The 20,926-nt window shown below is 34.1% G+C and overlaps 2 protein-coding genes, 1 long non-coding RNA gene and 3 other non-coding genes across 7 annotated transcripts; all 6 read left to right on the forward strand.

Annotated features, from left to right (window-relative positions):
* The first annotated feature begins 1,631 nt into the window (after positions 1-1,631).
* Positions 1,632-4,240, forward strand: LOC108983308 (cyclin-U4-1-like). Its single transcript, XM_018954897.2, has 2 exons — positions 1,632-2,031; positions 3,672-4,240. The coding sequence occupies exons 1-2, from the start codon at positions 1,697-1,699 to the stop codon at positions 3,940-3,942; spliced, it is 606 nt and encodes a 201-aa protein (XP_018810442.1). The 5' UTR covers positions 1,632-1,696; the 3' UTR covers positions 3,943-4,240.
* Positions 4,241-9,539: 5,299 nt separating this feature from the next.
* Positions 9,540-11,098, forward strand: LOC108981673. The gene is made up of 2 exons (XR_001994597.2): positions 9,540-10,399; positions 10,727-11,098. It is a non-coding gene; the product is annotated as an uncharacterized LOC108981673 (long non-coding RNA).
* Positions 9,739-9,842, forward strand: LOC118349375. Its single transcript, XR_004802344.1, has one exon. It is a non-coding gene; the product is annotated as a small nucleolar RNA Z107/R87 (small nucleolar RNA).
* On the forward strand, positions 10,020-10,120 carry LOC118349342. The gene has a single exon (XR_004802312.1). It is a non-coding gene; the product is annotated as a small nucleolar RNA R30/Z108 (small nucleolar RNA).
* Positions 10,237-10,327, forward strand: LOC118349331. Its single transcript, XR_004802304.1, has one exon. It is a non-coding gene; the product is annotated as a small nucleolar RNA snoR31 (small nucleolar RNA).
* A 4,698-nt stretch (positions 11,099-15,796) lies between the features above and the next one.
* LOC108981407 (protein ORANGE, chloroplastic-like) lies at positions 15,797-20,895 on the forward strand. 2 transcript variants are annotated; one of them, XM_018952555.2, is made up of 9 exons: positions 15,797-16,073; positions 16,149-16,263; positions 16,738-16,854; positions 17,059-17,145; positions 17,312-17,388; positions 19,024-19,151; positions 19,624-19,760; positions 20,310-20,401; positions 20,540-20,895. In XM_018952555.2, the coding sequence occupies exons 1-8, from the start codon at positions 15,853-15,855 to the stop codon at positions 20,385-20,387; spliced, it is 960 nt and encodes a 319-aa protein (XP_018808100.2). In that variant the 5' UTR covers positions 15,797-15,852; the 3' UTR covers positions 20,388-20,401; positions 20,540-20,895. The 2 variants fall into 2 exon arrangements, with proteins under 2 accessions (XP_018808100.2, XP_018808099.2); XM_018952554.2 differs by having other exon boundaries at positions 20,310-20,895.
* Positions 20,896-20,926: the final 31 nt, after the last annotated feature.

Here is a 20,926-nt window from a genome sequence, read left to right on the forward strand (position 1 = left end):
ACTTGGCAATTGTCCGATTTCTACTCCTTTTTCCTCTGATCATCTGCATGGTTACAAATAAGAAAAATACTAAATGTATTTAAGAAAAATTAACAAAAAAATTTATTTCTTTACATGTTAGTTATTGATAAGTTGAAAATCATAAAATTTGAAATTCAAAACTTAAATTTTAAAAGAAAACTAACAAAATAAATCTTATAAGTAAAACTGTAAGTACATACATGTAGTACTACTCTACAAATAAATGGTTAAAGGGTTTCGTCCAAGCAGTATTCCATTTTTTTTAAAAGCATTTAAGGCATCATTTACCAAATTTGAATACAAAAACATCAAACACACAAGTACTCGTTTTATTTTCTTTCTGAAAAATGTGAAATTTGGTGATCATGTAGTGATAAATATTCCTTAATCAGTACTCTTAAGCTGCTGCCACCCAGAAGCTGAAAATTAAATAAATTAAAAATAATTAGATAACTACGTACTGAAGTGGATCTAGAGCAGATCTATTAATGTTCTTGGCATCACTTTATTTATTTGTTTTTTTTCCCAAAGGTGGTCAAATTGTTTTGAAAAATTCACCTCATATCTTCGATGCATGATCCAGATCCAAAGCATAAGCCATGTGATCTTGCTTTTGGGTTGGATGTATGCTAGTTTGACTACTCCAAAATTAATAATTGTCTTCCATATTCTTATAATTAAGGTTTAATCATTCAGTACATGTCATCAGATACACGTACGGTATGTATATATATATACACACACATATATATATTATGTATATATTAAATTTCATGTAAAGTTCTACACTCAATGTTTTGCCAATCGTGGTCCACACTTTGTACATCTTAATCTTGAGAAGTGAAAATGAGAATCCCTTTTCCGGCACACAATAAAAAAGAAAAAAAAAAAAAAGAGAAATTAGGTGGGATACTTTTACCATGACAATTCCTGTTCTCCAACCCTGCCAAGAAACTGTTTAATCGGGAAAGAAATATAGAAAAATATAAATTACAGCATGAGATTCAATCAGAACCGTTCAATATCATTTGAGGAAATTAAGATAAAATGCTTTTCTTGGACGTATTTAATGTGATTATTTGTTTAAGGAAATGGAAGAAAAAATGGTTTAAAAGATATTGTCTGATAAATCGGTCTATTTGGAAATAACAAATTCAAAATATATAGAAAGAATCATTGCTCTTTTGGAAAAATAAAAAATAAAGCTTATCAGTATCATTAAGATCGCACCTATTAATGCCCAACTCCAACCTTTCTGTCATCGCGTGATTAATCCATGCAGTTTGTAGGTACATGTATCTTCTGTCATAATTTTTTCTTGTTCTCTCAATTAAGGTTATTTTTTAAATAAAAAATATAAATTAATTCAAATCAGTCTCCCATCATAAATCCCATCTTCTCCAAATTACCAACTTCCCAAATCCTTGGTAAAAAGATTTTAGAAAATTCCAAGGGATCAGAGTGAGAGAGAGAAGACACCTACAGACAGTCACCTGGCTTTATTACCAGTGAATAGAACAGTAACCCTTTAACTTACGTAATGCAATACAAAAAGGAAGTAAACAAGTTAAGTTGTAGCCCATTGGACATATAAAGTAGCCAACAAATAACCAATTCAAAGTCCAATTAACCAACCTCCATAGCAACACACGCACGGAAAGCTCTTCCTTCAACCATGGCTGAGCTCGAGAGCCCTGAGGTGATGCCCAAAATCATAGGCTCCCTCTCCTCACTCCTACAGCGGGTGGCCGAGTCCAACGACGTTGCTTGCCGGTTCGAGACGCAGAAGATCTCGATCTTTCACGGCCTCATTAGGCCTACCATCTCCATCCAGACCTACCTTGAGAGGATCTTCAAGTACGCCAATTGTAGCCCCTCTTGTTTCATCGTTGCATATGTTTATCTCGACAGATTCACGCAGAGGCAGCCCTTTCTGCCCATCAATTCTTTCAACGTGCATCGTTTGCTTATTACTAGTGTCTTGGTCTCTGCCAAGTTCATGGATGACATGTATGTTCTCTTCAAAGTTTCCTTCTTTTTTTTTTTTTTATAAATTTTTCATTTTTTAATATGATCTTTGAGATTGGTTTTTCTTTTTCAATTCTGAATTTCTAGTGGTTAATTTTCTTCTTTGTGATTGATCAAATGGGATTGAGCGTCTACTGCTGTCTTGATGATCACCCTAGTAAAAAAGAAAAGGTTTATATTATGTCTCCCTCTGTATATATTTTAGTTGAGTTTCAATTGTAAATTGAAAAGTTTCACATGCACTCATCTTAATTTTGACATGAGAATGGATGTTTTTCGGCTTCTTCCTGTGCACTTTGATTTCTAGCGTTGAGATTTGCGTTTCCTTTCCTTGCAATGAATTTTTTCATCTTCCTTAGTACTGAAGTCTCCATTGAAATTTTCTTGGTTTGTAATTATCTGTTTATTTGTGTATGAGTTCTTGAATCCTTTGCCGTTTCTGGAACTTCTAGGTAATGCATTTCTATTTTTCTGCTCCAAATTCACGTAAGCTTCTCTGGGAGTACTACTTCTCATCCCAAGCATGCACACAAACGCACGCACGAAGGTTGCAATCCCAATATTTAGTAACATCTTGATTAATGTGATTTTCCAATAATATTGTTCCATGGTTTCGGGCCTTTTCGTTTCACCTCTTATAATATTTTCTTGGATGAGCGACTTTGATCCCTAGACGTTTTACTATGTTTGATTGAAGTAAAACCTTGTTTCTGTATTATGAATTATCTCAAATGCCCATCTGCTTTTGGGCAGGGTGATAACCAAATAGGGTTAAAAAGTATGAAATAAATTACTGTGCAAATTAGGTGCATAATAACAACACTGTTTGGAAACCACCGTTGCCAAGTAAAAAGGAAGACAGACAATGTGAAAAACTGTCTTTAGCCAGGCATCCCACCAAAGATGTGGTCTTGGCTGTCTCTTTCTTTGAAGGCAGGCCAGAGAATTTCAGAGATGGTGGAAAAAAATATTAACTTTAGGTCAGTCATTTTGTGTATTGTGATAGATTGCATCGCTTTTGTTTAAAATAATTATATATAGCAGAATTGGAAAAAAATTGCAGACTATGCTGACAGATAATAAAGAGGCAATGACAGCCTCTTAAGGCCATGCCGTCTGTCCAAAAGCACACTGCCCACTTTGGCTGTGTTTGCGTTAATGATGGGCATGGTAATACACCTTAATTTTAGCACCAAATCATGGTGAGGTTTGACTCTAAACTCCCTTTAATTGTCAACCCTTCTCGTGCTTGCTTTAACCATAATACACGATCTCTTCATTTTACACGATTTCTACGAAGGAACAGCAAATTTCCCTTATTTCTCTCATTTTACACTAGGAACATTCAAGGATTGCCATTTTTTTGTTTCTTTTTTTTTTTAAGTATTGTGTAATTCAATACACCCACATTAAATAGTCAGTTAAGTTCCTTTTTTTAACCAAATCATCATGTGATGCACGTGATTCGCCGATGATTTTGCGAGTCCAATGACGTATTTATATTCTCTACCCAAATGGACAAACAAACATATATATATATATATATATATAAGTAATAAAATTCAGAAAGGTTTCATTCCATATGATGTAGTTTCTCATATTGTCTTTGTTTCTTTTTTAAGGTATTACAACAATGCTTACTATGGTAAAGTTGGAGGAATCAGCACCACAGAAATGAACCTTCTTGAGGTGGACTTCTTATTTGGTTTGGGATTCCAATTAAACGTGACACCTACAACCTTTTACTCCTACTGCTCTCACCTCCAAAGAGAAATGCTGCTCCAACCCCATCTAAATTTGGCCGAACATTCTCTAAAACTGGAGAGACATCTGAAACTCCATCGCTTCAAGGAAGATGATTCCACCCACCAAAAACATGAACTTGCTGTTTAGGCACTTCTTTGAGGGATCATGCATGACCCCATCCCATGGTCTCACTATACATATATAGTCCAGCTAGTTTTGCTTGAGTTCGTACATTTTCCCAATGTACTTTTTTCGATTTTTAATATATTATGCTTTGTTTTGAATTTTGAAACTTTATTTTTTGTTCTCTTTGTTTGGGTTTGGGTTTAGAATTAATCTGCCCATCAGTTAGATTTCATTATCTCACTTTCTGTATCTTATAAAAAAAATTATCAAATATGAAATGTAAGTATGAATAGTAACTGATGCATAATAATTTGTAGTAGATTGTTGGTGGCTATTATGTATAGAAGGACATTAGTGTTTACAGCCTGGCTAACATGATGAAGCTTAGATTTTGTTGAGAATTTACGGTATAAATGCGCTGCTGGTTAGTGCTGGCGCCAGGACATCACTGGTGCCATTGCCAACCAGGCAAAGGTTGTTTTCAATTGAAATGCAAGCCTATGTAGTTGCTTGGGGCACACACGGCTGAAAAGGAAGAAGAAACAAATTGAAATGCCTAGTTGACACAAAGCCATGTTTGGCCCCATGGATACAGGACAAAAAAACAGAAAATATTGAATATTCGCACGTGTTATAGACTTATAATCAATTAATCATCATTTATGGTGGAGACAAAGTTGCCTGTATTGGTAGCAAAGTTTCTTGTACAGTGCTTTGTCTTTTCTCCTTTACATTAGAACTAAATTTGTTGAACAGGTTAGAGAGTAGACTACTGGTTTCCTTCGATCTCTTTCAGATTCCCGAGGAGAACAATAATTCAGGAGCGGGAATGGGAGTTGGGAGGTGGGACATCAGGAACACTTGGATCAGTTAAAAGTTTAAGCTTATATTTAACAAGATTCAAAACATCCTTATAAGAACTTCCGATATATACTCCCTCAAGTCCATGGCTTCTCCAAAGGCTGCAAAGACGTGATCACATCCCATTTCCTTTCTGTCTTTACAGCAACGAAACAGCTTCGAGAACTGTAGAGGTTGAGAAAATCAAAATAGACATGTCAAAAGTCCAAGACATCTGATGACCTGTTCCAGCTTTATTTTTTTTGGGGTGGTCAAACGCGTCGTGTCGAGTTCTTGGTGTCCCTCCGGCTGGCGTTTCACTTTCATGGCGTGGGGTAGGGCACGCTTCCAATTGGCCATCGAACGTGCAATCAACCCAGCACTGACGTAGAAACGGTGGCTGTAAAAGTAGTACGCATGCACAAATGACAAAAGGATTATCATACACTTATTACCTCTTTCACTATTAGTTTATTACTCAATTATTATATATATATATATTTTTTTATTTTTGCTTTTTGAATTTAGATTAAAAGACTCTATTTGAGATTGCATTAGAGCATTAGTATTGAATTAACTATTTTATTCTTTAAATTTTAATTAATATATAACTTTTTCACCTTTAACTAATCATTTAAAACATGAAGTCTATATTGGATTAGTCATCACACTCTCTATAATAATAAAATATTATTATTTTTTATTATTTATATTTTTTTATTAATTTTTATTTTATTTTCATAATCTTTAATAACCTCCAACAAATCTTATTCATTTTTATTTTCATAATCTAACAATCTATAATATAATAATCTCATATGTATATAGATGATAAAAGCTCATATGATTAAAAATCTCATATCTATAATATAATAATCTTAAAAAATACTTTTAGACTTGCTATAGTTCTTTTCATATTTGAAAAGAAGAATGGATTTACTGTAACTTATAGTTTGGATGAAAACAATTTAGCTAATTCAATGTGGAGTAAATATGGATGATGTTTGCTAAATTTGAAGATAAAAAGGCATTTAGCTAATTCAATGCCAATGTTCTTATAAGTATTAAAAAGTTTTTAAATAGTCTTAAAAGCTTTTTAGTGAACAAATTAAATTGTTTAGGTGTTACATATTAAAGTATTGTTTAATCTCAAATAAGTTAAAAAATATGTTTGAAAAAAATTATCATTTTGGTGTTTTTCTTCAAACGTGTTTTTTTAGATAATTTGGAACGTAATTCGAGTTTTAAAAAAATTGTCACTAGGCAAAAATATCTATACAATTTCAAGATAATTACAATTTTTAAACTTTTAAGGATATAATCATACTTTTTAAAAAATCAAATGATCGTATTTTATATATCAGAAAATACTTTTTTAATTTGTTTCTAAACAAATGTATCATGTTTAAAAATGCTTTAAACACATGGTTACCAAACAATAAATAACTTCTTAGTAGTAGAACTTATTACTTAAGCTATAAACCTTAAAGTTATAAGTTATATTTCTCATCGCAATCCCAAATATGCACAAAATCTCAGAACATGGTCCTCTTGCATAATCTAAAAGAAAATAAATTCAATCAATCAACGCCATCATGTAATTTAATCTAAAATAAATTCAATTTTATAAAAATTGACTCTTTATTTTCTTCTAGATTATGCAAGAAATTCATGTTCTATGATTTTTAATCCAGATTCAAATAGTAAAAAGAAAAAAAATTGGATAGTAAAACAGTAGTAAAAGAAGTATAAATGTATTTTCATCCATCACAAAAAAGCACATTTGCCAAAAGAGAATACCTGGTGACCGGTCAGTCCGATCTTCTTCAATAAATAGCCCACTAATACTTGGCTGCCACGTATACAATTTATTTGACTTAATCTACATCTGCCTACACCCGAATGGACGGCTAATCTGCTATTCCCGTGTTCTTTTGTCTCACTCCATCGTCGTCTTCCCCTCCATCCCCCATCCCATTCCCAAACGGAGCTCGACCCAGACGGTATTCTCATACCTGTGCGGAATCTTTTGTCTCACTCCATCGTCGTCTTCCTCTCCATCCCACATCCCCTCCATCCCATTCCCAAACGGAGCTCGACCCAGACAGTATTCTCATACCTGTGTCGAATCTTTTGTCTCACTCTATCGACATCTTCCTCTCCATCCCACATCCCCTCCATCCCATTCCCAAACGGAGCTCGACCCAGACAGTATTCTCATACCTGTGTCGAATCTTTTGTCTCACTCTATCGTCATCTTCCTCTCCATCCTCCATCCCCTCCATCCCATTCCCAAACGGAGCTCGACCCAGACGGTATTCTCATACCTGTGCGGAATCTTTTGTCTCACTCCATCGTCGTCTTCCCCTCCATCCCCCATCCCCTCCATCCCATTCTCAAACGGAGCTCGACCCAAATGATATTCTCATACATGAGGTATTTCTACCCCACGACGGAACTCGAAACTCATACCGGCGGCAACTCGACCCCCAACGGAGCTCGACCCAGACGGTGACATGGAGGGACTCCATTTCTAGAGAAAATGGTAAGATCTCCGGTTTAAATTTTGGTTTGCCCCTTTCACAGTTTAAATAGAAAACGAGAATGATGATTTGTCAATGAGCGATGTTGTATGAGATGATTGATTCTTTTAAGTGTGAATTTGGTGCTTGCTTGTAAGTGTTAATGTAAACGGGTGAAGAAGAAAGGGGAGAAACCGATTGGAAGCCTTAGAAAACATGATGCACAGAAAATGTTTGATAAAAGTTCTAAGAAGAAAAATTATGCTCAAAGTGGATCAAATTGTTGATCAAATTGTCGGTTTGACATTGTATTAGCGTTGACATGGGTCTATTAACAGTCTAGGAGTCAATATTAACGTGTTAATGTAGCACTAAGTGTAGGTGTTAATGTAACAATTGTTTTTTTGTATACCATTGTATACCATTGTACATGTAACGATGATGGTTAGTCTTATGAAGTGCAATAGGCTTCGATCCATGTGAGCTGTTAGGTATTAATAAATCAAGTTTGAATTGGTAAGATTATGTTCGGCTTTTGAAAAGGAGGCATACGAGCAATAGGCTTCAACGTTGTGTGTTGTAATAAAGCCATTAATAAAGCTTCAACGTTGTTGATCAATTATTAACCATTAATCGTTAACACTGATAGATTGAGCCACTTTAGAGGACCATGCGCATGAGTCTTTCTTCGACGACAAGGCAATAGAAATTAAGGATACCAATTGGCTGATGCCTATCTTATCCAAGATTCCAGCTTAAATATTGACTTTCATTATGGATTTTTTTTTCTTTTTATTAGCTGGCTATATATAATTATTATTATTTGGTTGGGTTTTCTTTATCCAAGTACGTAACATGTTCTCCAGCCATCTAAATATATCATTTTGTCATTTTGATTCCATGAGATTCTCATCATGTGTGCATTAATCCAAGGACACAAAAATACAGTAGTGTGCAATATTAAATGGATAGAGTTCTAAATCAGCCAAAGCCCAATTTTTGACCTCTGGATGGCCATCCTCTAACCAAAAATTTTCACTAACAATTTTTGTGCCATGGTGATTTGCGGGAAACAATATTGAATTGATGACCATGGTGATGGCCATCCTCTAATCAAAACTGCATAGATCTGAAGTAGAATATAATTTTTTTGGCACCAACATGATAGTTTCTTTTATGCACCATCTGTTAGTATTGTTAAAATTAATGACTTTTCAATATGATGACAGTCAAGGAGAAGTTCGGGCTCTCATTCTAGTTCAAGTTCTTGGACTGCAAGAGGGGAAGATAAATGTAGTTTTGAGAAACCACTTTGCTACTGTGGCTGCCAAGCGAAGTTACGTATTTCTGAAAAATCTAATAGTTTTGGTAGAAGATTTTTCAATTGTCCAAACTATAAGATGGGTAAACAATGTGGATTTTTTGAGTGGATTGATCTCCAAAAAGAGCAAAACAACTGTTGTAAGACGTGAAATTAGAGTGACATTGATTTTGCATATTGCACTCTTATCACAATCTTCTCTTATCAAAATAATGTGACATTGACAATGCCTAATTTGTAAATTTCCTAGTTAAAAACAAAAATAAAAATTGATCCAAAAATGAAAATATGATATAAAAATAAGATAAGATTATCGTAAACACGTGAAATTAGAGTTTATCTCAAAAGTTTAAATTGAGAGGTAAATTTAATTATATGTATCATATTTTTAACACTTGTTCTCACATGTGAGTCAGATTCTCCTTCAATGATAAGTCCAACATGTTGAGTATTTAATTATATGGGATTATATAGAGTTGGGGTTCAAACTTAAAACCACTTATCTGATACCATGTAAAATCACAAATTGTCCTAAAAGATTGAAATTTAGGATCTCCACTCTAATATTATATAAAATTATCACTTATCTCAAAAGTTTAAATTGATAAAAGAAGATAATTTTAATTATTTATATTATATTTCTAATCATATGTAACATTAATATTTTTTAAAAAATAACACTTTGAAGGAAGATTACACTTCACATTAGAATGTGCGTGAAATTATGGTATATTTAATGATCAATAATTTAGTGGGTCGGAATTGGGCCGTATGGGCTGGCTTATTGTATAGTGAACGAATAATATTTTTCAAAAGGTTTAGAATAGATCATGCTCGGCCTGGACCACCCAGTGACTTTGGATTTATGTCGGGTACTATTCGGATCGAATAGTATACGATCATTATGGTATGGTGGTACGAGAACGAGATAACCCACCCGAATCCCCCCAACCCTAACTCTGAACTCCTATAAATTTGGAGATTATGCTACCAGCCTACCAGCACCCTTCTCTCCCTTTCGGGGTTTCTATTCTGTCCTGTAAATATTTCTCTTCATATTTTTTTGTTTTTTTGTTTCTTTTCGATGTTTAATGAATTTCTTCCATCTGTATGTTTTTGGGTAGAAGAGAGAAAGATCGCAGTGATGACTCCAATAAATTCAAGCTCAACAGACCGGAATGCAGGCTTCTCTCTCTGGAGAAATTTGCGTGTCGAACACCCCGCTGAACTGAGCGATCTTTCCCTTTCTCTCTTCTTTTGATTGTTTTGGTTTTACAAAGCATTTTTAATTACAAATGACCAATTCCTAGGGTTCGATATTCTCTATCTTTTTCTTGGAAACCAAACATACTATTGGTCGAGTGCATTGGTCGCGTTAGTTTTTTTTTTTTTCAAGTTTATGTTGTGGGGAATTTGAAGGTTACGATGAGGATTCTTAGCTCCCTCTTCTGAAGTAAGTTTGAAGAGAGATAGCTGGCAGAATCGAACCTATGACTTTATCGCCACCACTGAGTAATCTTTTTCCCACTTCATATACTCCCTGAAGTTTTCAATGCTATGCTATTATGGGATATTATTTTCTATTAATTTATTTTGAGTTCCGTCATTTAAATGTGTTTGTGTGTATGAATCAAGATTGGGATGAAGCAAAACAACGTAATCCAACACTTGATCTGAGACATTCACTGTCGAGTGATTGTAAATTATTAGCTTCTGAATCTACATATGTTTTTCCCACTTTTTTGGTTCAATGTTCTGGTCTTTTCACTCAACTATTGGGTGTACGTTATGCAAGGTACGAGTTTACGCACATAGAATTTGACATTCATGTGAATTTTTATTCCTACAAGCTAGCGATGGGTCCTTCGTGGGCAATAAGATTTCATTTCATTATTTAAATGAAATAAAGGATTATACTTCCATTTAGTAGGACTATGGTGTTGAACATTACTTGATTTTATATGACGATGATATTTAGTCATAAGCCGGTTGGAATTGATATCATTCTGTGATGAAGTATGGAAAATCTTAGGACACCTTCCTACACAGTTTAGATTAGCTGTGGATGAGAATAACGTTTCCATTCTGATGATGATGACCAGTTCTCCATTAACTTTGGCAGGCCTCAGTAGCAAGGGAGATTGCAATTATTTACATCTGTTTCCTGTTTAACCAGGAGTTTATTCATCCGGATGAAGAAATCACATTCATTTATCAGTCTGCTGAAGAAGCCCTTAACATTTTTGTGGCTTTGAAAAAATCTCTTGAACAGAGCAGAGCTAAGCTTCCGAGCCATGCTTTTATTAAATCCAATTTCCCATGCTTTTATTGGTCGACCGCCAAGCTACCCTCATCAATTAAGACTGTTGGCCTTAACCCCTGGTGGTTGGCTCAAGTAGTAAAGGTCTTGAGGATATGCTCATCTTAGATCTAAGGTTTAAATACTCTTTGGAGTAAACAATCTCTAGGGGTCATTGGATTGGAAGATTTTCCCTTTAAGCTCTTTGCCGAGGGCATGTGCACCATCGGGATTAGTCGGGACCAAAGTTTTGAATTCGTTCTGGTGACCATTCCAGTTGAAGTCCTGGAACGGAATATTTTGATACTGGAACGTTTCGGGATGATATATATATATATAGAAAAAATATATTTTAAAATAATATTAATACAAGTCTTAAAAATATACATATTTGAAAATTTTAATAATATTTCTAAATTGTAATTAATTCTCAATCACACTGCTAAAAAATCGATGTAAAAAAAAGTGCTAAAAAACTATCAAATATCTTCATAAAAAAAACGTAGTGCGCATATATGCTGTAATAGGCCCCTTGACAATCTGTTGTTTCTTATTACCTTGAAAAGATAATTATGTCTAATTTCCTCTCTTGCTCATTTACTTTACTTCATTTCATGTATTAACATTTCTCGTGTATTTATTTCTTTTCTGTTAGGTTTTAAGGGTTTTATTAATTTGTTTATACGAGAAATAGAGAATATATTTGTGATGAAAAGGGTTGAGATTTTTACAAGTTTGCCCCTTTTTTTTTCAAAATATTTTTCAAATTTTCATTTAGCCCAATTCGTGATCTAAATACTTGTTCCGGCTGAAACATTGGAATTTGTGTGGAATAGTCCAAAATGATCAGAATTTGAGTCGAAACAGAATAACCCATCACATCTTGTCGGTTGTTGTTTTGGCGTGGAAAATTCAAGAACATTTTGATCTAAACGAAACGATTTTTAAAACTTTGGTTGGGATGTTGTTCCTAGACATCTTGTGCCAATAATAAAAAAAAAAGAGTAAGATTGTTGGCCTTGTTGTTTCTACTGCAGATGCTCCGAATTTATGGATTCTCCAGTAGTGAGGAAGTCTAGGTGGAATTCTTTGGTGGACTGGTGTAAAATAATTCCAACAAGCTGAGTCGACTTCTTCCTCTGTTGTTCGAGGCAAAGTTATGCAAGCATGTGTTTGGGTTTTGTTGCAACTATCATTTTCCTATTGTAGGCTTGTGTAGAAAAACTGTAGGTTCGGTTCGTCCGAATGGCTCGATTCAATCGGATCGCTAAATACAGTTTAAATTAATGTTCGGGTTGAACCTATGAAATGTCAGTTTCAACCTGAGCAACCCACCTAAAGTCATGTTTTAAGCATAGAATCCAAATCAAACCCTATATGCCAAAAAATTGACTCCATTCTCTTCCTCATTATTACTTCCCTTCGTATGTCACCATTTAATTCATTCTCAGAGAGTCAGAGAAGATTGATGATGAGGATGATGAGGAAGAAGTACTGATGTTCAGCTCATCTTCTCATTTCTATGAGGAAGGGATCAAATATGAATGCATAAATCTCTTCTATCTCTTGTTGTCCTAATTTCTTTGGTGCGAGTATAAAACTTGAAAGGATTGTAATTACTTCTGTCAGACAATTCCCTTGATTTCCTTTTGAGATTCTTGCATGGTCTGGGAATGCTTGCCTAGTCTTGAACAGCATTGGCATCGCATTATGCAGCCGTTCGAATGTATTTTTATGAGCTGACTCAATTAAGGCATTGCCAATTGCCATTCCCCTAAAGAAAGTTGTTGCAGCAATTCCTTGTACTGATCGTGAATTATTTAAGCGGACTGCATGGTAGTTGTTCAGAGTAAGGCATGTATCTATTATTCATAATTGGTTAATGCTACTTAATCGTCTGAAACTTATCACTTAGATAACTTTCTTGATGTGGTATCATCATATCAGGTGATTTATTAAAAGGAGAAATTATATTTACAGTCTTAAAATGTGAAAGTTTTTTGCATTCTTTTTAATATAAATAAATAAATTTAAAATCTACATAAAAAAAATTATTTTTTAATGATAGATTTCGTTTTTTTCACAAGTAGTACGCGAGGTACACACTTCTTCCTCCTTTGCATTTTTAGACGAGAATATGTTCTTCTATTTTTTTTAATACAGTATGTGGTGCTGTGTGATTGTGCCACGTCAGGAGATTATTCCAACGAAAACGTCGAAAAGTTTTAGATGGCCTAACATTACTTTTCATTTTCTTGTTAAATAGGTAATTTGATTAGTGATGTTAGTGTGCCACTCAGTTTTGAGTGCTGGGCGCCTCCATGAGTACAAATTTTATATTTTATTTTTTTATTTTTATATTTTTAAATATTTTTAAAAAATAAAAATATATCAATATATTAAAAGTCACTTATTTAACTATTAAGTAAAAAAAGAAATTTAAAAATTTAAATTCATGAATTGTCAAAATGAGGGGCAAAGCTGGGCAGTATAGTAGCATTTTTCTAATTTAAAAAAAAAATTAAATACATAAACAGTTGAAATAAAAGATAAAAATGGACAACACAATAGCATTTTCCTAATTTGATTAGCAAACTCTCAAAAAAAGTTGGGAATATATTTCATCAATCACCCTTAACAATTTTATTCAAAGAGTAATGCTAGATACAAGTCTCAAATAAACAGACCTCATACAAATTTTTTGTAAAATAATAGATCCCACTAATAAATAACAATTTTGTTTACACTTTTTTAATGTGGAGTTTACTTTTTTATAAAAGCTTTAATGAGGTTTGTCTATTTAAATTTTGTATAAATTCTAAACCCCAGATACAAATATACGGATACTTTTCACATCACATCATTGTAAAGTGAGGTAAAATGATGATATTTTTATAAAATAATATTACTTTTATAACATATTTTATAATCATTTTTTATTTTAAAATATAATTATGAAATATGTTGTAAAAAATATTATAGAGTGGAGTTACTATATTGCCTCACTCTTACCGCTAAGCATACAACCCAGTGATTTTTTTTTTCATATTTTTTTAATATATTTAAATATTTTAAAAAATATATATATTAATATATTTAAAAAAAAAAATTTTTGCCAAACAGTTAAAATGAGCGGTTAACTAGAGCACTCTCATTGGATTAACTAAAAGCTAAATCCAATAAGTATTTTGCTATTAAAGAGTAAAATATGTTCATATTGGATTAGTCAAATTTCAAATATTTGGAATTTAGCTACAATGACTTTCAAAAATTTTTTCAAATTTGAAGGTTATTGTATATACATCAAATACATATTTTATTAATTATTTATCTCTCCCTTTATTTCTATCACATATTTTATCATAATTAATATATTAATTTGACTAAGTGATATATTAATTTAATAAGAACATGATTATTAATTAACATATAATAAGTAAAATAGTAAAATATGATAAAATTAAATAAATTAATAATTTAAAAAATTAAATATTTTTTAAATTATTAGTTATTCATTACTATATAATGAATAAATGTATAATCTAATGTAGAGATTTGATGTGAATAACTAAAATTAAATTCATCTTATATTATTTTATTATTATATAATGAAAAAATAACTATTCTAATGTGGAGATTTATGTGAATGGAATAGTCAAAAGTTAAATTTCTCTTATATTTATCAAAATTGTCCTTTAACTTTGACTAATCCAATAAGAGTGCTCTTAGAACTAGGGGTGAAAAACCGACCTATCGGTTCGGTTTAGAGTCGAAACTGAGACTGCACCGATACATTGAAAATTCTCAATATCTCGACCAAAACCGGCCGGTGAAGGGGAAGAAAACCGTCGACGTCGGTCTCGATTTTCTACCGGTCGATTGGTCGGCGTTGTCAGCGGAGTGAAGAGAGAGAGAGAGAGGAATGAGAAACACAAAAACTGAACCGAAAAACTTCGGTTTGAGCAAATTTACATGTAAACTCGAACTCCATCATCACAAATTCACAAAATTACAATATATACAACAAATATCAAATGATTCACAACAAATATCACATTATCACAACAATATCGGTACCCTCTTTGAGAAAAATAAAAGAACCGTGGTCCCCATCAACAAACCTCAACGAATCGGAGATGGAAGCTTGAAACGATGCAAATGGATGAAACGACGCAAATGGATGGAGGAAGAGAGGGACGGCATCGGAGAGAGAGGGAGCTGAGAGGGAGACGAGAGAATCTGAGAGAGAGAGCTGAGACGCAGAACGAGTGGCGCAGAAAGATGAGAACGAGAAAGGGGAAGGGGATCTTAACCTAATCATGAAATAGCGCCGTTTGGTTGAGACCAAACGACGTCGTTTGCTTTATTTTTTTTTCAACTAGGTGGATTAAAACGACGTTGTTTCATTCATTTAAATGAAACGACGTCATTTCTTATATAGGTATAAAATGAAAAAAAAAATAGAATCGGTCGACAGGTTCATCGGTTTTTCATTGGGTCGAATCGATACCGAACCGGAAAACTTCAATTTCAGCAAATATCTACCGCACTCCGGCCGGTTCTTCATTGATTCCGGCCGGTTCTTGACTCCAACAGTCGGTTTCAGTCGATTGCGATCAATTTGATCGGTTCCTGTACACCCTTACTTAGAACGGCAAAGTAGATTTTCTCAATATGATATATTTATCATTTTTCAATACTTGCCAGGAGGAAGGATAAGGACATGATCGTGGGGTTGGATTGGTGCTTGTGGTTGAATCCAACAGAACTGAGTCCACTTAAAACATCCATATTACATTTTCCAAAAAGAAAAGGAAACCAACCAACAACCCCCTTCCACGTGGCACACTCTACGGACCACCTCACTGCCTTAAAAAATATTTGTAGTACACAGAATCCAGGGAGTTACAGAGAGAGAGAGAGACACGGAGTTGAGGCGAAACTCGACGATGCTGTGGTCGGGTCGAGTGTTGGCGGTCTCGTACCCAGTAAAACCGGCTTTTCCGTACAGTTTTCCCAATTGGAGCGCCAACTTTTGTGATGTAAAGCCTAAGCTCCACCCGAGATGGCGACTCATGGCCGCCTACCCTGAACCCTCCTCCTCCTCATCTTCTTCTTCTTCATTTGCTGCCTCCATAGAATCCGATCCTACCGACAAGAACGCCTCCGGGTACTCTCTCTCTCTCTCTCTCTGTGCTTGAGATGATTTTGATTTATTTTTGTTCGTTTGTGGTCTTTGATTCAGATTCTGTATAATAGAAGGCCCAGAAACAGTGGAAGACTTTGTCAAAATGGAATTGCAAGAGATTCAGGATAATATTCGTAGTCGTCGGAACAAGATTTTCTTGCATATGGAGGAGGTGAGTCAGGATCAGACAAGGATACTATTTATCTCTTCTCCACAGCTTTATGGTGCGACACTTTTTGAACTTTGAATATAAAAGACAATTATTGAAATGATCAAAAAGCAAAAATATACATTTATTTGTTGTCTGCTCCACCCTTGTGTCCCGATGGAAGAAGTATAACTATTGTTTCTTGCTATTTTTCTGCTATAATTTATCTTTGTAATTTTTAATATTGATTTGACTTTAACATCTGATGATTATTGGCTACTATCCGCACTTTGTTTTTTTTTTTTTCAATATTTCCGCAATATTTCTAGGTATAATTCAGCTCCACTTTTCTATTTATAAATAACTAATAATTGTGCAACATCCTATTTATTATGCTCAGTAAAGTTCAGATGATGAGTGAGAATAAATTGCCTCTTTTTAACTTCATTCATATCCGATGACATTTTCTTTTTATTGGCATCCTTACGAAATGCGTAGGTTCGCAGGCTGAGAATACAACAGAGGATTAAAAATGCAGAACTTGGAATTTTAAAGGAAGCTCAAGAGAATGAACTTCCTAATTTTCCATCATTCATTCCATTTTTGCCTCCTTTGGTAAGCTCCCCCCCCCCCTTCCCCCCGCGCGCGGGGAGAATAGTTTCTTATGGTGACTACATATTTTAATTACTTTAAATTTGCCTATTTTTTTAAATCAACCAATTTTACCTGAATATTTGCTTTGTTATTGATTCAAAAAAATTAAAGTGTTCTCCTTCAAGATGTTGATCATGCGGTAGATAATCAATATATTGCCTGCAGAGTTCGGCAAACCTTAGGCTGTATTATGCCAGCTGTTTTTCTCTTATTGCCGGGATTATCATTTTTGGCGGCCTCCTAGCACCTACTGTAAGTTATATCTGCACTAAATGTGATGATCAACTCAATCAATGGTTCATTTCTATGGATTATCATTATATGCATATATCACAATTGGACATCATGGTTCTTTGGGAAATATGCTTTTGGTATCTTAATTTTATTTCCCTTTTATACTTCCCCTGTCATATCTTAGTTGGAGCTTAAGTTGGGAATAGGAGGCACATCATATGAAGATTTTATCCGAAGTGTGCATCTACCAATGCAGTTGAGGTACAACTTATGCCTTGGTCTCCTATCAGTCAATTACAAGTTTTGATTGGTTTGAGCTTGATTTGCAACTGCTTGTATATGTACAACTTTTCCATGAACATGTTCATGAATCCTTCTATTTCTAATTAGGTGTTACTCTTGTATATGTCTTGTGTACTTAGGCTATGTCTTTTGCCTTTTTCATTAAAATATTTTATTTCATGTAAAAAAAAAAATAAAGTTCACAACCCCAAAACTAGTGCCTCAGTGCCTTGTATATGTGGTCTAGAAACTCGATTCACCATCCTACAAATCAGTTTCTTTCCTTTTGTAATCTGAGTCCCAAAATGTTTGTCCACCTTAGGAAAAAGGTATCGTTTTCAAGTGAAGTAAAGCACAAGTTAGGAAAGCTATCAATGAATTGACTTTAAAGTGAACGGTAGTTTGGAATATCTCAAAATTGAATAAATTTCAAGCAATATGCAAAGGGAGTATAATCTGCATGATTAATGTTAATGTAAGATGTCAACTGTCACCTTGTTCAGAAGTTAGTACTTCCAGCCAGCTCCTTTTAGGTTTTCCTAGTGATGCACTTTTGTATCTTTCTGACCCCATAAAAGGACTGAAATTATGCCACTTCTTAAGTGCTAATTGGATGAAAACAATTATGGATGTTATGATGTACTATTTCAAAAATCTATGTTATGTAATTACATATTTTAGAATATTATTCCAATCTGAGAAATTTTTGGAGGGATGGTAACTGGAGTCAAGCATACTCCTGGTTTTCTGTGATCCTTTATGCGTTTTGCTTGGATATGGGAAAAATTATTTGGAAAATGATTAACTTACAACTTTCTTAGAACTCTTTTAAAACTCGATATTAAATCAAAGGTAGTTTTGTACATTGCTAATAGTGATCTGGAGTTGAGATTCTAGCATTTGCCTCATTTTTTAGTAAGGCCCATGCATTCAGATAATCTACATGTGTTTAATGTCTAGTTTTACTTATAAAAAAAATGAAGGGTAGTTTTGTTGTCATTAATAGAGAGTTTTCTGTTGGTTATCCTTCTAAACTTCTTTTGGCCTAAAATTCTTACAAAGTGGACTTTCAAAAATGTTAAGTGAACCTGTTTTGTGTATGACACCAGGTGGTCCACCATCTTCCAAATATTGTCTAGGTAAATTAAATTTTAGATTCTCCAACCACTGCCTGAGAATTTGAACTCATCTTTTTTTCCCAAAGAATTGGTACATAGTAAGTGTTCATGAAGAAAATCAAAGATGAAAAAAATGGGGTGGGGTACAAGATGACTTATCACCGGATCCCTTTTTTCTTTTGATAGGTAACTCCACTGAATTCCTAAGATGGTTGATCAAAGCTTTGAAACTCTAATAATGAGTTGATTTATTTCCTCCTATTATTGTATTTTCTTGTCCAAAACCTCAAACTTTGTAAAAGCACATTTAATTCATCTGGCAAGGTTGGGTTGAATTTGGAACTGAAACAGTTATAATTTACAGGGATCTGGAATTTTAGTCATCAAGTCAAAATTAGCAGCATGTTATTTACATTTGTATGAATATTGTAAATGGTGGCAATACAATGCTGTTTGTACATTGTTTATCAACCAGCTTTCTTGTCACATGCTGCAGTCAGGTTGATCCAATTGTGGCATCATTCTCTGGAGGAGCAGTTGGGGTCATCTCAGCATTAATGGTAGTTGAAATAAACAATGTAAAACAGCAGGAGCATAAAAGATGCAAATATTGTCTTGGAACTGGTATCAATGTTTGAATCCTCTCCCAAATGCTTACTCCTACCTACTTTTTCACTATCGTCTTCTATATATGCTTGAGATGGTTGTACTAATTATATCCGAGCCAGAGGTGGAGGAGCCTCGCATATTTGTCGGGGCAGTTTCCCCCATCAAATTTTTTTATTGACTTTGGATTTGTTCAAAATTTTAGAAAAAGTTAGCATATTTATCTCATGCCACCCACTTTAAGGTATCAAATTACGGTTGGTTATTTAAAGAAATGACAACATTATAATTAATTGAACCGTCCTCTCACTTTCTTTTTTCATTTATTTCTCAATTAATCAAACCTTGTGAAAAATTAAATTGTTTGGTGAAATATTGTGATTCAATTGACCTAATGGCTTAATGATTCAATTTTTTTGAAACGTGAGTTGAGGTTTATATACCCTGTCTGGAAATACTCACTTAATATTTTTCTAATTGATTGATGGAGGATATCTTGCTTGCGCTCGCTGTTCAAGCACTGGAGCGCTAGTTCTCATTGAACCAGTGTCAACAGTCAGTGGTGGAGTTCGGCCTCTATCGCCACCGAAAACAGAAAGATGCTCAAATTGTTCAGGATCTGGAAAGGTTAGATATCAAACAACTTGATCTTAATATCTTTTGCTATATTGAATGTGAGATTTCATGATGTAGATTTTCTTGCCGAGTGTTTGGATGTTGAAGTGAGTTGAGTTGAGATGATAAAATATTGTTAGAATATTATTTTTTAATATTATTATTATTTTGGGATTTGAAAAAGTTGAATTATTTATTATATTTTGTATTGGAATTTGAAAAAGTTGTAATGATGAATTGAGATGAGTTTGGTAACCAAACTCACCACTGGAAAAAGAGAGATAATTTCTTTCTTTTTTTTTTTGGAAAATGGCACTATTAAGGATATGATGTTGGTCATGTATAATCTGATAGACCTTCTCAATAGATATAAGACTAGTTGGAGTTTTATGGTTTCCCCAATAACAAATGGAATCAAAGAAAAACACGTTCAGCCATCAGTCTGTTCATATAAAGACTCCCTTTTTTTTTTTTTTTTTGTGATAAGCATTCCATTCATAGAATAGATGGATGTTTTGAACCACCACGTCCAGTTTTAGGACTTTGTTTTTAATTTGGCAGGTTATGTGCCCCACGTGCCTATGTACTGGAATGGCAATGGCAAGTGAACATGATCCTCGGATTGATCCTTTTGACTAGAGCCGCGTCATCGAGTATGGACATCTTGCCCATAAATTGTCTTCTACTCTCGAGAATTAACTAACATTCCTCTGTAAAGAGGATATATATAGTAAGCAAGATTTATACGATGCCAAGCTTTTATCGGTAAGTATTATTCACACGCTGTTTAGGTTGATGGGAAGGAGGGATAGAGAGGAATAGGAGATAATTGAAAGGAGGAATCACTTTGTTGCGGGTCTGTTTGGTTGCTGAGAAAATTGTGAGGGAAGGGGGCCCGATGTTCACAGGCATCTGCATCCGAGTCGGTGGATGTGCCCACGTGAGAGGCTTTCATGGCCTCCATTCACTCGGCTTCGGGCCACTCCAAAAGCCAGCAGTTCCCTTTATTTTTCCTGTCAGTTTATTTTTTTGAGTAATGAGTTTGTTATTAACTGTTTTCAGTACACGAGTAACATATATCATTTCCTGAAACTTATTTTTGAAGTCCGCACTATATAATGAATGCTTTGAAAATCTTTTTGTCAAATTTTTCATCCATTTATTTGACAAGCGCCAGC

This window comes from Juglans regia, chromosome 8 (assembly GCF_001411555.2).
Source record: "Juglans regia cultivar Chandler chromosome 8, Walnut 2.0, whole genome shotgun sequence".
Taxonomy (NCBI): Eukaryota; Viridiplantae; Streptophyta; class Magnoliopsida; order Fagales; family Juglandaceae; genus Juglans; species Juglans regia.